We start from the raw sequence: 16,117 nt of genomic DNA on the forward strand, positions 1-16,117 counted from the left end.
TAATGAAAAGCAACAGTCAAACAAGATTGGTCCAAGATGAAGAGTAAAAATACTCACAAGTTCTAATAAATACATCCATGCAGGACACAGATGAAGGATTGGACACACATTCACACATCATTACTTACTTTACACCTCAGTGAGTTGGTCGCCAACACATGCAGTATGAACATCTATGTATATACACCACTACCTGTAGGCTGGAGATTCATACACTTCTTTCATATCCTCACATTTCATATCCTTACATTCAAGGCTCATACACATTAAACACTCACAAGCTCATACATATTCGAGACTCGTACATTCAAAGTTCATACACATTAAACACTCAAACGCTCATACATATTCGAGACTCGTACATTCAGAGTTCATATACATTAAACACTCACACGCTCATACATATTCGAGACTCGTACATTCAAAGTTCATATACATTAAACACTCACACGCCCGTAGATATTCGAGACTCGTACATTCAGAGTTCATATACATTAAACACTCACATGCTCGTACATATTCGAGACTCGTACATTCAGAGTTCATATACATTAAACACTCACACGCTCATACATATTCGAGACTCGTACATTCAGAGTTCATATACATTAAACACTCACACGCTCATACATATTCGAGACTCGTACATTCAGAGTTCATATACATTAAACACTCACATGCTCATACATATTCGAGACTTGTACATTCAAGGTTCATACACATAAAACACTCACACGCTCATAGATATTCGAGACTCGTACGTTCAAAGTTCATATACATTAAGCACTCACACGCTCATAGATATTCGAGACTTGTACATTCAAGGTTCATACATAAAACACTCACACGCCATACATATTCGAGACTCGCATATTCAGAGTTCAGACATAAAACACTCACACGCCGTATTCGAGACTCGCATACATTCAAAGTTCATATACATTAAACACTCACAAGCTCATACATATTCGAGACTTCGTTCAGAGTTCATATACATAAACACTCTCACACTCATAGATATTCATTTCAAAGTTCATATACATTAAACACTCACAAGCTCGTACTTATTCGAGGACTTCATTCAAAGTTCATACATAAAACACTCATTATTCAGACTCGCACATTTCAAAGTTCATTACAAAATACTCACACGCCATACATATTCCCACTACATTAAGAGTTCAGCATGCTCATATTCATATTCAAGATGTAGCACATTCACATTTCAACATTCATTCATTCAGTGTTTCTTTTTTAGTTTATTTATTTTCAATAGTTTTATTCATTCAGTTTTCATACACATTCAGTGTTCACACACATTCAACGCCATACATTAAATGCTCACACACATTCAACCGCCACACACATTCAACACTCACATTCAACACTCACACACATTCACGCGATATTTCAACGCCACACACATTCAGCGGTCAACGCCACACACATTCAACGCCACACACATTCAACGCCACACACATTCAACGCCACACACATTCAACGCCATCATACAAATTAAACGCTCACACACATTCAACACTCACACACATTCAACACTCACACACATTCAACATTCACACACATTCAACACTCACACACATTCAACACTCACACACATTCAACATTCACACACATTCAACGCTCACACACATTCAACACTCACACACATTCAAGGCTCACACATCAAACACTCACACATTCAACACTCACACACATTCAACACTCATACACATTCAAGGCTCACACATTCAACATTCACACACATTCAAGGATCACACATTCAACACTTATCCAAGTATACAACACACAGTATATGACCCAGACACCGTGGCCAACCCAGGAGATACTGGACATGAATGGTGTTTCATGCCACCTTTACAACATGCTATCAACATTACGTCAAGGCAGTAAGAGCTGACCCGAATATTCTGTACCCTCATATTCAACAGATGCCAACAAAGTTATGTATCACGTGTACACGAGCTAATGGTGATGACCTTGACATCAGTACCAATCAGTCCGACGTCTTCTGCAACAATCAACTGCGATGTCTTCGAAATATCATAGCAGATCATGGGTGAGTGAGTGAGTATGGTTTTCTGTCACTTTTAGCAATATTCCGGCAATATCATGGCAGAGGACACTGGAAATGGGCTTCACACATTGTACCCATGTGGGGAATCAAACCCGGGTCTGACGAGTCAACGCTTTAACCACTGGGCTACCCCGCCTGGTTATGGTCTATGTCAATGATATACACATGGTCTACAAGGTCTAACATATAATTAGAGCTATATCACATCAAAATGTATAGCCAATATCACACTAACACTCACTCACTCATCTTGACCTAAATCCAAGATTTATGTAACTTACTGACAGGAAGACCTGCAGCAACTTCACTGGTAGACTAGGGTTGTTGGAGTTACCTCCCTTTACTCATACCATCCTGCCTACCTACTCCCTGTAGACCCAGCGTCTCAAAATTTAACAGGTCTCATTACATTTCTTTATCTCTTCCAAAATCAAATGTTACAGTGAACACTTCCTTTTAAGTGAAATCACATTCCAGTGTGAAAAAGCACTGGCAGACATGTCAGGGGCCAAACCATTTGTCTGTGTTAGTCCAGTGAGTCCATTGTGTGATTCTGATCTTAAAATAACAGAGTATGGACCTGAGAATCCAGTGATTAACATTATAAGCCTTGGGGCCCATTTAGCAGCCATAAAATTTCCTGTCCAGGGATTCGAACCACAGATCTTCAGACCACCTTGTCCACATGACCAAAGAGCAAGCAAGCTGACAAGGTAAGGATGTCATCTATGGTTTTTGTAGATTTCATGTCGCTTGTAACAGAATTCTATCAATATCACGGCAGGGGACACCAGAAATGGGTTTCACACATTGTACCCATGTGGGGAATCGAACTTGGATCTTTGAAAAGATGAGCAAATGCTTTAACCACTAGGCTACCTCACCACCCTGTTAGCTCACATGAGTGGCAAGATCAAGATTTAAGCAAAGATGACAAACCCACATTTAAACAAAGGATTAAATGGGCCTTAAAATGAACAATTCTGAAAGATATTGATAACCACTTTAAGCACCCCCATGAAAGATAAATACGACTCTTGCATGAAGTTAATACATCAACTCCTGATCCTCAGGAAGAATAGTACTGAAGGAGTTACCTCCCTTTATCCATACACCCGCATTAGTAAGTTGCCTTTCATCCAATGCAGTGCTTCAAATGTAAAAAATATTGTCACATTTTGTCACTGTACCTATTTAATATTACTGTGACAGAAATCAAAACACTGTGATTGGAAAAGCTTATTTTGTGAAGAAAACATAAAATCTGATTTCTAAATACACCAATGAAAACAAAAAAGGTTTCTAGTGCATTATTATGCATTATGGTATGGGAGGTAACTGCACGGGAGGTAACTCCGCATAGCACAACTCTAAATCACATTGGATAAGCATTATACAACAGTGTCTAAAAAACAGATTTCTCATACTATATTCATAATGCAGTGATCCAAGCATATTTTGTAAATACAGTGAATAAACGTTACAATCAATAATGTTAGTAACCAGTCACAATTATTGGTGGTAGGTGTTGTCGAGGTTGAAGCTGGTGTTGTAGCTGCTGCAGTAGTTGATGTATTTTCATTGCACAAGCTGAGGTAGGGTGCAAACACTGTCACTGCTGGAGTTCTTGACTAAAGTTGACACAGGTTATTGCTGTTTTTCCTCCATTGCTACCATGGCGTCGGCAAACTCCAGCACTGCCCGGTCTATCCATGTTATTGGACTTGGGGTCAAATACCCACCTTCAAAATATCCAAGATGGCCGCCATGGTGTGTTACGACGAATATGCAGTTGTCATGGGTTTCTAGAAAACAAGTAAGTTGACGTCATGCTATTTTCCACAAAACTGTGGTTTGAAGCCACTTTAAAAAACACTAACACATTCTGTTTTTAAATTTAAAGGTCTTAAAGGGCCACTGATCCAGAGCGATTCATGTTTCTCGCCAACAGTCTAATTACGAAACCTAGCTGCAAGCTGGTCAGCCCCTGCTCCCTCGACCGTGATGGACACGGGGACTTGTCTACTGTCCACCTTGGCAGAATTTCTTCAGCCTAAACAGCGGGACATTAGGAAGGGTGGATCCCCATCAGATGCCGTTATTTGAAAATATCCCTGATAGTTCTTGTCTGATTGTAATAAAGTATCCCAGCAGTGTAGGCTTTTCTGATTTTCAAATGCCTGGAAGGTATAATGACTGATCCAATTTGATCCTATTTCTGTGTTTTTCTACCTCGATATTTAATCATGTCATGTAAAAATATGATGTCTATTACCTATGATATTAAAACACACATTTGATTTATTTGAATCCGTAAACTAAACAACCCCACTTTGCCATTGCTAGAAAAATCTGAAAATTTACTTAGGTAAATAGGTATATACAGTTTTTAACTTAAGTACACAGCAAATGCTTATATGTATTTCTTATGCAACAATGAAGTTCCGTTCGTATCCTCAAAACAGTGTCGGCCCATAAGTTTTTCAGGCAATTAAAATTGCATGCAATACAGCGATTACTACTCCCTTGCTGTAACCCATGTTTGGTGGTATAAACCTACACATGTTATTTGTCATCATTCACTTGATGGTCAGTTAATGAATTTATAACAGGTATAATTAGTGGTAACACCACTCAGATTACCCGACAAAGGTTCCCATTTGGCATTTCTCGTGTCTGGAGTAAATACTCAACATTATAAATTAATGTCTGATGTGGCAAATGTATTACATGTTATGTAATATGCGCATGGAAGTGCAGCAAGAGGAATTATCAGCTGAGTTACAAAACATCGATCAAAGGATTAACCGATAACACACTGATTGATTTATTACTTTTATCTTGCACAGTGGATTTGTCAAAAGGTAGTGTTTATGTATGTAGATTTACTATTCTATGCTGAATGCACCCTGTCGTTAAGTGCCTGTGTAAAACAACGTCCTTCCTTCAAAGGATTAACAGCCAATACATTGATTGATTGCTCATTATTGGCTAACTAAATTACTTTTTAAAGAATGGCGGACATCATGCAATTAGTTGCCAGGTGTGCTATCTTGGGTGACCAATGAGACTATACACCAATGCGAAAAACCTGAAACAATATATATCACTTTTTTGCATATTAGACTGTTAAAAGACACATGACATGGAACAGGATTCTTTGTCAGCTGCAGATGAATGGCATATCGTTCCTTTATGTGGATATTGATGGATACATTCCTCGAACAAGGTAATAGCCTGACATTGTTGCTATAACTTTAGTCTGTTTTAATTTTAATATTTGCATTTTGTTTTTATTCATTTGTTGTAGCATTCAACAGAATCATTTTTTTTCGCCGTGAAGTGCAATGAGACAGACAACATACACTAGGTCGCACTTAGGGCGAGTGTGTGAAATATGATTCATGTTGGCAATCTATAAAATGTCTAGATATTAACAGTCATGTTATAAATTCACTATAAGTATAAGCAGATCGTGTGCTTTTTATTAAGTTTCAAAATGCATACAAATATGATAATAAACTAATTAGGATTATAAGACAAAATATAAAAACGTACATTGACTTTGTTATTTTTCAGTCCTAACATTTGTTACCACTGGCAGATGGTTAAACTTCAAAATGTTTTCATTTGTTATCAAATTAATGAAGATGGAAATATTATCGAGTAAAAAAGATTTCATCTTTGTTGATCAATCTATACTTATACTATCAATTGCGCATGCGGGTGGCGCAGCAGAGGTCACGAACCAGTCAAGAATTCTGGGATATCATCCGGGTACTCACAGGAGAAATACAACAACAAAAACAACAACCAGTCCACGGAAATTGCTCTGGATCAGTGCCCCTTTACACATTGTTCCCATGGGGGTAGTCGAACCAGCCTTCCTGCCTGTCAAGTGACTGCTGTAATCCCAAGGTTACCTGATCTCCCCTTGAAACAAGAGGATGTGTGAGTGAGTAAGTGGGGTTTAACACCACTGTATGGTATACACTCTTTCAGTTACATCACAACTGTGTAAGTTCATGTGAGAGAGTGTGCTTTTCGTAATGTTCAGTGTTGACAAACATGTCTTTTCAGATTCAGGGCGGTGGGGTAGCCTAGTGGTTAAGGCGTTCACTCGTCACGCCAAAGACCCGGGTTCGATATCCCACATGGGCACAATGTGTGAAGCCCATTTCTGGTGTTCCCTGCCGTGATATTGCTGGAATATTGCTAAAAACAGTGTAAAACCATACTCACTCACTCTCTTTTCAGATTCAGATGAAATATGGCTGGCAAAAAGAAGCAGTGTGTTTACTGCTCTGAAGCATTGCTTGTAAACAATAGCTGAAAACCCCAAGCTGGTGGCAGTCTGTAAATAATGGAGTTTGGACCAGACAATCCAGTGATCAACATCATGAGCATCGTTTTACGCAATTGGGATACGATGACATGTGTCAACCAAGTCAGCGAGCCTGACCACCCCATCCTGTTTGTCGCCTCTTACAACAAGCATGGGTTACTGAAGACCATTTCTAACCCAGATCTCGAAGTGCTTGTGGGTAGTTTCATGCAGCTGACATGTCATTACCTGCAAACTTCCGTGGTATAGAGTGAATGCTGGATGGCACCAGAGGGTCATCAAGTGCATTCAGAATAAACATCGGTATCGTCACCTGAAATGAACATACAGTCTCTGGAGCTCACCTTCCTTGTTTGTTTGTTTAGCTGTCATGTTTGCTCAGCAGCATGTTTCACCTCGTTTTGGGCATATTTGTGTGACTGTGTGACCAAAATTTCTAAAATTTGTTAGAAACACTCCTATTTGTGGTACTAAATATTTTTAGTAAGAACTTCCATTCAATTTCATATATTTATGATACAGATGGGATTATTTGTGGATCACCATCTTAAATATACCTTTATTCCCTGAAAGGAATCATCATGAATTGTGTTTTCTATCAATCTTGTCTGAAAAAGTAGTATTTCCTATTTCCTTTCAATTTTATCTGTAACAATTTGTTCATCAAAAATGTTATCAATGTTTATCAAAATTACAAATGTGGACCACAGTATTTACAGGCACGGTCATATCGCTGGAATATTGCCGACCCCCCAACACAACTAAACAGACTGGGAGGAGGTGGATATTTCATGAAACCACTCCAGTCTACAGCCGACTTGGACGGATGTGTAAAACAAGGATGTGCCATCTTCCTTGGGCTAGTTGCTAGGCAACATACGGCATCCACTACATGTTCACTGACCTAGGTGACGGAGGTAGTTCCCGCTAGTTGCTAGGCAACATACGGCATCCGCTACAAGTTGACTGACTTACGTTGTGGAGGTTGTTCCCGCTAGTTGCTAGGCAACATACAGCATCCACTACAAGTTGACTGACTTACGTTGTGGAGATAGTTCTAGCTAGTTACTAGGCAACATACGGCATCCATTAGAAGTTGACTGACTTACGTTGTGGAATTAGTTCCCGCTAGTTGCTAGGCAACATACAGCATCCACTACAAGTTGACTGACTTACGTTGTGGAGATAGTTCTAGCTAGTTACTAGGCAACATACGGCATCCATTAGAAGTTGACTGACTTACGTTGTGGAATTAGTTCCCGCTAGTTGCTAGGCAACATACAGCATCCACTACAAGTTGACTGACTTACGTTGTGGAGGTTGTTCCCGCTAGTTGCTAGGCAACATACAGCATCCACTACAAGTTGACTGACTTACGTTGTGGAGATAGTTCTAGCTAGTTACTAGGCAACATACGGCATCCATTAGAAGTTGACTGACTTACGTTGTGGAATTAGTTCCCCAGCTAGTTGCTAGGCAACATACAGCATCCACTACAAGTTGACTGACTTACGTTGTGGAGGTTGTTCCCGCTTAGTTGCTTCCAGGCAACATACAGCATCCACTACAAGTTGACTGACTTACGTTGTGGAGGTAGTTCTAGCTAGTTACTAGGCAACATACGGCATCCATTAGAAGTTGACTGACTTACGTTGTGGAATTAGTTCCCGCTAGTTGCTAGGCAACATACAGCATCCACTACAAGTTGACTGACTTATGTTGTGGAGGTAGTTCCTGCTAGTTGCTAGGCAACATACAGCATCCACTACAAGTTGACTGACTTACGTTGTGGAGATAGTTCCTGCTAGTTGCTAGGCAACATACAGCATCCACTACAAGTTGACTGACTTACGTTGTGGAGGTAGTTCCTGTTAGTTGCTAGGCATCATACAGCATCCACTACAAGTTGACTGACTTACGTTGTGGAGGTAGTTCCTGCTAGTTGCTAGGCAACATACAGCATCCACTACAAGTTGACTTACCTCACGTTGTGGAGGTGGTTCCTGCTAGTTGCTAGGCAACATACGGCATCCACTACAAGTTGACTCACTTACGTTGTGGAGGTAGTTCCCGCTAGTTGCTAGGCAACATACAGCATCCACTACAAGTTGACTGACTTACGTTGTGGAGGTAGTTCCTGCTAGTTGCTAGGCATCATACAGCATCCACTACAAGTTGACTGACTTACGTTGTGGAGGTAGTTCCTGCTAGTTGCTAGGCAACATACAGCATCCACTACAAGTTGACTGACTTACGTTGTGGAGGTAGTTCCCGCTAGTTGCTAGGCAACATACAGCATCCACTACAAGTTGACTGACTTACGTTGTGGAGGTAGTTCCTGCTAGTTGCTAGGCATCATACAGCATCCACTACAAGTTGACTGACTTACGTTGTGGAGGTAGTTCCTGCTAGTTGCTAGGCAACATACAGCATCCACTACAAGTTGACTGACTTACGTTGTGGAGATAGTTCCTGCTAGTTGCTAGGCAACATACAGCATCCACTACAAGTTGACTGACTTACGTTGTGGAGGTAGTTCCCGTTAGTTGCTAGGCATCATACAGCATCCACTACAAGTTGACTGACTTACGTTGTGGAGGTAGTTCCCGCTAGTTGCTAGGCAACATACAGCATCCACTACAAGTTGACTTACCTACGTTGTGGAGGTAGTTCCTGCTAGTTGCTAGGCAACATACGGCATCCACTACAAGTTGACTCACTTACGTTGTGGAGGTTGTTCCCGCTAGTTGCTAGGCAACATACAGCATCCACTACAAGTTGACTGACTTACGTTGTGGAGGTAGTTCCCGCTAGTTGCTAGGCAACATACACCATCCACTACAAGTTGACTGACTTACGTTGTGGAGGTAGTTCCCGCTAGTTGCTAGGCAACATACAGCATCCACTACAAGTTGACTGACTTACGTTGTGGAGGTAGTTCCCGCTAGTTGCTAGGCAACATACAGCATCCACTACAAATTGACTGACTTACGTTGTGGAGGTAGTTCCCGCTAGTTGCTAGGCAACATACACCATCCACTACAAGTTGACTGACTTACGTTGTGGAGGTAGTTCCCGCTAGTTGCTAGGCAACATACAGCATCCACTACAAGTTGACTGACTTACGTTGTGGAGGTAGTTCCCACTGCTGCATGACCTGTAGTAGTCTTCCAGACACTTGAAGCCCAACCTCTTGCTGCAACACAGAGAACATGAGAGAGTGAGTGAGTGAGTTGGGTTTTACGCTACTTTTAGCAATATTCCATCAATATAATGTTCGGGAACACCAGAAATGGGCTTCACACGTTGTGTAAGAACACCCCACAGAGAACATGAAACTGTAAAACTTGACAGACCAAACTCCATATTTTTATCACCACTATCAAACCTTCACTGTCCCACCTCCAGGCGCCCTGTGACCTCCAGGCGCCCTGTGACCTCCAGTCACCCTGTCACCTCTAGTCCCCCTGTCACCTCACTCCCTATGTTCTATGACGCACAAAGAACATCTTGTGACTGACATATACTGTGCGGAGTCATGTGATTTAATCCTATTGTCACTAAAAGCGACAAGTATAGTCTTTATCAGTATTTCTGCGATCAGACATTAAATAGTTATCAAGACATTCTGTCCCATATCAAAGATCAAACTGAACAATGGACATCATAATTCTATGCATTTCCGCGAGCAGACGTCATGTTCAAAACAGACAAGTCAAATAATTTGCAAGCGTTTTGTTCCTTATTTGAGATCAACTGAACAAATGACGTAATCCTTCACACACCTAAAACCATACACAACTATCAAGCCTTTACTGTCCCACCTCAACTAGCCCGGTGTAGCAGGCCAATTTTTCCCCGGACTAAACTTTCCCCGGGAGAATCTGGCCTAGGCCAAACTTTCCCGGGAAGTTTTGTCCTAGGATATTCTTACCCTGGGGAAAGTTTGTCCTAGGCCAAAGTTTCCCTGGGGAAGGTTTGGCCAGGGGGAAAGTTTGGCCTGTTACACCGGTCTTCTGCAATACAACAGTGTGACCTTGACCCTACCAGCTATACAACAGTCCAAGTGACCTTGACCCTACCAGCTATACACTTCATCCAAGTGTGACCTTGACCCTACCAGCTATACACTTCATCCAAGTGTGACTATACACTTCATCCAAGGCTTCCAGTGATTGTTGTTCTGAATATTCTTCTCCAATGTCAAATATCTTCTCCAAGTCAAAACTGCCGTACTTCTCCTGCGCTGAAGAGCTGAAGAGGATGCTGCTATGACGTTGTAGAATCTTCTTTATATTCTCTGTCATCGCATAGACGTACAACCTCGGCAGGAAGTAGCTCATCAGCTGCGGGCAGATCCTGTGAAGGCAGATAAACAATAATAATAATAATAATAGGATTGCCTCCTGGGCAATACTGACGGTCTTCAGACCTCCCCATACACTCCCCGTGGCTACCTTTACTTGTTCCGTTTCTTTGGACACCAGCTGGACCGTCAATTTTAACTCTCGGAGTTACGGGTGTTTGAAGTGTATTGAAGTGCTAGAAAGCGTCCAAAACGCAGGCAGAACCGTTTTTTGACACGCCGGCCGATCGGTGAAATACAGCCGAGTCGCGGGGTCGTGTACCCGTTTAAAGTAGTTCCCATAGAAGGTATAGTTCTCTCTTTAACAGCGTGTACCTCCGCCGTCCTTGGGTCATCGCCATGACCCTAGCTATCTGACGCACACACGTATGTGCATATACTGCACTAGTGAAACAACCATAGATTTATGTGTGCATATAGTGCACTTGTTAAACACCCATTCAAAAACAATTTGAAATGAAACTCATATCTGACTCTGTACTTACAATGTTTATTCATGCAAACTTGTTCGCGACGCTGTATGGCTAGGATAATGCCGATGTAACGTAAAGGCCAATTCAAGGGCAAGTATTTCTTTGGGCATTGAATGACGTTTCAGCAAAGATTTGACAGCTCCTTGTCATTGTCAATTACATCTGTCGGTGAAATTCACATAGAGTCTCCCATATCTGCCGTGGACCACGCTTTGCAGTGGTAGTCTCTTTATAGGGCATATACTATAAGAGAGATGCTGGTAAATGTTGCGAACTTTGTTAAAATTGGTAAAAAGTCAAGTGTATTCTTCTCACAGTGAGGCTGGTAAACAAACTGCTGGAGATCACATCCGGGCAATTCAGAACACTAATTCTTTTGAATGTAGACCTAAGAACAACAGAGTTACAGTCTGTTAAAGAGGGAACTATTTCTGTGGGCACTGGAATACCAGGAAGCGGCGATTGTTGCTAGATTTTTACTGGCTTCCTGTGAGATGAGATAACTATTTCTAACTGAAGGCGACCGTAAAATATAGCAACAATGCGCTTCCTTCAGTTGGTTATCTTACAACTGACAAAATGCAAAATCCTAATGTCCCTCCGTTTGTGGGCGTAATTGTGGGGCGTAATTACCTACTTTTACATAATAATAATGTGAAGCAAAAATGTTCCACATTCAATTATCTACAGTTTGGTACCTTGAAAAACGACAATCATTGTGTTTTCGCAGAGCTGTGACATTTTTATGAACCCTATGAAAATGTGTCATGGAGAAATTGACCAACTTGCAAGGGTGATAACTCCACAACTATTCAAGATATCAACATGCCTTGAGGAAGCTAAGTAGTCCAGAGTGTGGGCTTTCCGACGATATATCAAACACGATTGTACTATATGCCGTTCAGGAGGAGGAGATTTTTAAACACAGGCACCGTTAAAACAGATTATCCGACAAAAAATTCAGTTTTTCCAAAATTGCGGAAAATTTCTTCTGCTGCCCGACTGATTTTATGTGTTGAACCGATGGAGAATGAAGTTGTCTACATTGAGTGAAAACTTGGTCAATTTATCTCCTATAGTTTTGGAGATATTGAGGTTGAAATATTTTGAAATATTTTGACATTTTGGGTTATCTGCCCTTACCGGAATCCGGAAGTTGGGATTTTTTCAATATTGTATCAATTTCAGCATACAGGCTATCATCCCTGAAAGTTTCATGAAAATCGTCGCAGAGGTAAGGTCAGAGCTGTGACATTTTTATGAACATATGCGTTTTGACAAAATTGACCAACTTCCAAGGGTAGTAACTCCCAAACTATTCAAGATATCGACATGCCTTGAAGGGTTTAAGAAGTCCAAAGTGTGGGCTTTAAACCGATATATAGAACACGATAGTACTATATGCCGTTCTGGAGAAGAAGATTTCTAAACACAGGCACCGTCTAAACGTGCAGAAATGTGACAAATCGTGAAGCTTGTGTTTGTGTCGTAATTGTGACGTAATTATTGAATTTTACAAAATCATAATGTGAAGCAAAAATGTTTCCCATTCAATTACCTACAGATTGGTACTTAGGAAAAGGAATCCATTGATTTTTCGCAGAGTTGTGACCTTTTTCTGACCTTTTTCTTAACCCTATGAAAATGCGTCTTAGAAAAATTCACCGACTTCCAAGGGCGATAACTCTTAAACTATTCAAGATATCAATATGCCTTGAAGGGTTTAAGTAGTCCGGAGTGTGGGTTTTAAAATGATATATCGAATGCGATTGTACTATATGCCGTTCTGGAGAAGAAGATTTTTAAAGACAGGCACCGTCAAAACGAGGAAATCGGCAAAAAATTCAGTTTTTTCAAAATTACGGAAAATTTATTCTGCCGCGAAACTTCCGCTATGTGTTGAATCGATGGGGAATGATGTTGTCTACATTTATCTCTTATAATTTTTGAGTTATTCAGGTGTAAAGATTTTGACATTTTGGGTTGTCTGCCCTTACCGGAAGCCGGAAGTCGGGATTTTTTCGACTATGTATCAATTTCAGCACACAGGCTATCATCCCTGAAAGTTTCACGAACATCGACCAAGCGGTTAGGTCAGGAGAGCTGTCACAAAAATTGTACAAATAATAAGAAGAATAATATTCGGATAATAACAGTAGGTCTTCCAGACTTTCGTCTGAAGACCTAATTAATTCATAATGTGCTTGTATCCACGTTCATGCTCATCATGCTACATAAAATCAGACGATAATATGCTACACAATGTAGTTAATGGTTTAAAGAGTTAGTGATAGGTTTATAGACAGGTATTCAAGTGAGATTTGAAACTTGCAAGAGAATCAGAAAGTTTAAAGTTGATAGGTAGAGAGTTACACAGACATGGAGAAGCATGTCGGAAAGATCGCTTGCCAAAACCTAAGCGGATCTTGGAGACAGGAGCTGGTTTTGGGATTGGAGAGATATGGTTGGTGTGTGTTCTGTGATGAGGTCCTTGAGATAAGTTGGCACAAGATTGTGTAGACACTTGTAGGCAATGCAGAAGAGCTCATATCAATAACAGATGCAATAGAAAGCCAGTGTAGGGTTTTGAGAATAGGAGTAACGTGATCTGACTTGGATGTTGAAGAAACAAATGGAACAACTGTATTGTGCGCTTGGTGTAGTTTGTGAAGCCCATCATGTGCAGATGTAGGTAGCATGTTTTACAGAACTTAGAAGCACTCCAGCCATCATTGCCAATTAATCCCATCTGCTATGAATATCTTTTCGCCTCCTCAACAGTTGGCCTCCTCCCATTGTTATGGTATTATTACCTATCCCATTGTTGTTGTTGTTGTTAATCCCTTTGATGTATTCCCCCATGTTGTCTTACCTAATCCCAGTTGCATGTATATAAGTCGGTTCTGCTGTATTACTTTACTCTTGCTTGACAGCGGTATAAGAACCTATACCGACATGAGGCATCGTGATAAATATACTTGTTATCCATTAAGTATTATACTATCTTATGTTTTACAGAGTCTGTCTCATTGAACTCCCATGGAGTTAGTGAGTGAGTTTAGATTTATGCCTCACTCAGCAATATTCCAGCTATATGGCGGGGGTCTGTAAATAATCGAGGCAAGACCAGACAATCCAGTGATCAACATCATGGGCATCGCGTGAGCCTGACCACCAGATCCTGTTAGTCGCCTCTTACGCCAAAGATGGGTTACTGATTGTTAGATCAGGCACCTAATCGCCAGCACACAAAGTCAGACGCCTAGACCACTCAGCCATCGCATGACTCTGAGGGTGTGGGTTCGAATCCCGGATGGGACTCAACCCCAAAAGTACTAGAATCTGTACTTTACTGAGAAAGTGTAATCCCAAATATAACATATGTTACATTTGACTTCTTTCTAAAATGGCATTGTGTATTTCACAGTTGATTATCGTTGTTGAATTTGTCTGTAATGGAAGGAAGCTGATTCATGTGGAAGAGGAAAAGAATAGGTCCCAGAACAGAGCCTTGTTTCACACCACAAGACAAGACCCCCTTCTTAGAGAGTTTCTCTGCCACTAGCACTGCCTGACTTCTGTCGGTCAAGTATGATGAGAGTCACGACAATGCAGAACCACCGGTTCCAACCTGGTGTTCCGGTGTGTGGACGAGCTCCTCCTAGTTCATCTTGTCAAATACAGGACTCTAATCCAAGAACACCAACGTTGCCAACTCTCCAGAGTCGACAATGCACCTGAGGTCATTAATAACATGGAGAAGAAGTGTCTCAGTGGAATGAGGCTGTCGGTAAGCCAACTGAAAGTCATCCAAAATATTGCCACTTTGTAACAGCTCGCTCAGTCAGCTTTGACAGGAATGATAGATTTGAAACTGCTCTAAAATTCTTCATGATGTTAGAATCCAAATTTCCATTTTTGATGAGGTTTAACTATTGCCCCCTTCCAAGATTTGGAAAGATGCCACATGACAAACTCTTGTTAATGATGGCAGCAATTACTAGAAGTAATGTGTCAACATGGTCCTCACAAGCTGACCTGGAACTGAATCTTTCAAGCACATAGTTATCTTGGCAGACCTGATCAGGCTATTCGCGTCAGGCTGAGCAAAGGCATGGACTTCAAGTAGACCATGAAACAATACCCTCTGGAGTGTTCTGCTGATAGGATTGAAGACAGTTCCTGATGTCACTGATAGGATTGAAGACAGTTCCTGATGTCACTGATAGGATTGAAGACAGTTCCTGATGTCACTGATAGGATTGAAGACAGTTCCTGATGTCACTGATAGGACTGAAGACAGTTCCTGATGTCACTGATAGGGTTGAAGACAGTTCCTGATGTCACTGATACAGTTCCTGATGTGATAGACAGTTCCTGATGTCACTGATAGGATTGAAGACAGTTCCTGATGTCTGATAGTCACCTGATAGGATTGAAAGACAGTTCCTGATGTCACTGATAGGATTGAAGACAGCTCCTGAAGACAGTTCCTGATGTCACTGATCGGATTGAAGACAGTTCCTGATGTCACTGATAGGATTGAAGACAGTTCCTGATGTCACTGATAGGACTGAAGACAGTTCCTGATGTCACTGATAGGACTGAAGACAGTTCCTGATGTCACTGATAGGACTGAAGACAGCTCCTGAAGACAGTTCCTGATGTCACTGATCGGGTTGAAGACAGTTCCTGATGTCACTGATAGGATTGAAGACAGTTCCTGATGTCACTGATAGGACTGAAGACAGCTCCTGAAGACAGTTCCTGATGTCACTGATCAGGTTGAAGACAGTTCCTGATGTCACTGATAGGATTGAAGACAGTTCCTGATGTCA

General features: G+C 41.1%; 1 protein-coding gene across 1 annotated transcript in view; it reads right to left on the reverse strand.

The window, feature by feature from the left end:
• Window positions 1-1,642: 1,642 nt before the first annotated feature.
• LOC124253920 (monoacylglycerol lipase ABHD2-like) overlaps window positions 1,643-16,117 on the reverse strand; it is a 31,216-nt gene continuing 16,741 nt past the window's right edge. Inside the window, exons 5-8 of the mRNA XM_046687769.1 lie at window positions 10,587-10,799; window positions 9,567-9,639; window positions 6,669-6,753; window positions 1,643-3,900 (exon numbers count right to left, since the gene is read on the reverse strand). Coding sequence (XP_046543725.1) covers window positions 3,743-3,900; window positions 6,669-6,753; window positions 9,567-9,639; window positions 10,587-10,799 — 529 coding nt within the window. The 3' untranslated portion in view covers window positions 1,643-3,742. The remainder of the gene's footprint in view (window positions 3,901-6,668; window positions 6,754-9,566; window positions 9,640-10,586; window positions 10,800-16,117) is intronic.

The sequence above is a fragment of the Haliotis rubra genome, unplaced genomic scaffold (genome assembly GCF_003918875.1).
Source record: "Haliotis rubra isolate DU_JTF1 unplaced genomic scaffold, ASM391887v1 Scf559, whole genome shotgun sequence".
NCBI lineage: Eukaryota > Metazoa > Mollusca > Gastropoda > Lepetellida > Haliotidae > Haliotis > Haliotis rubra.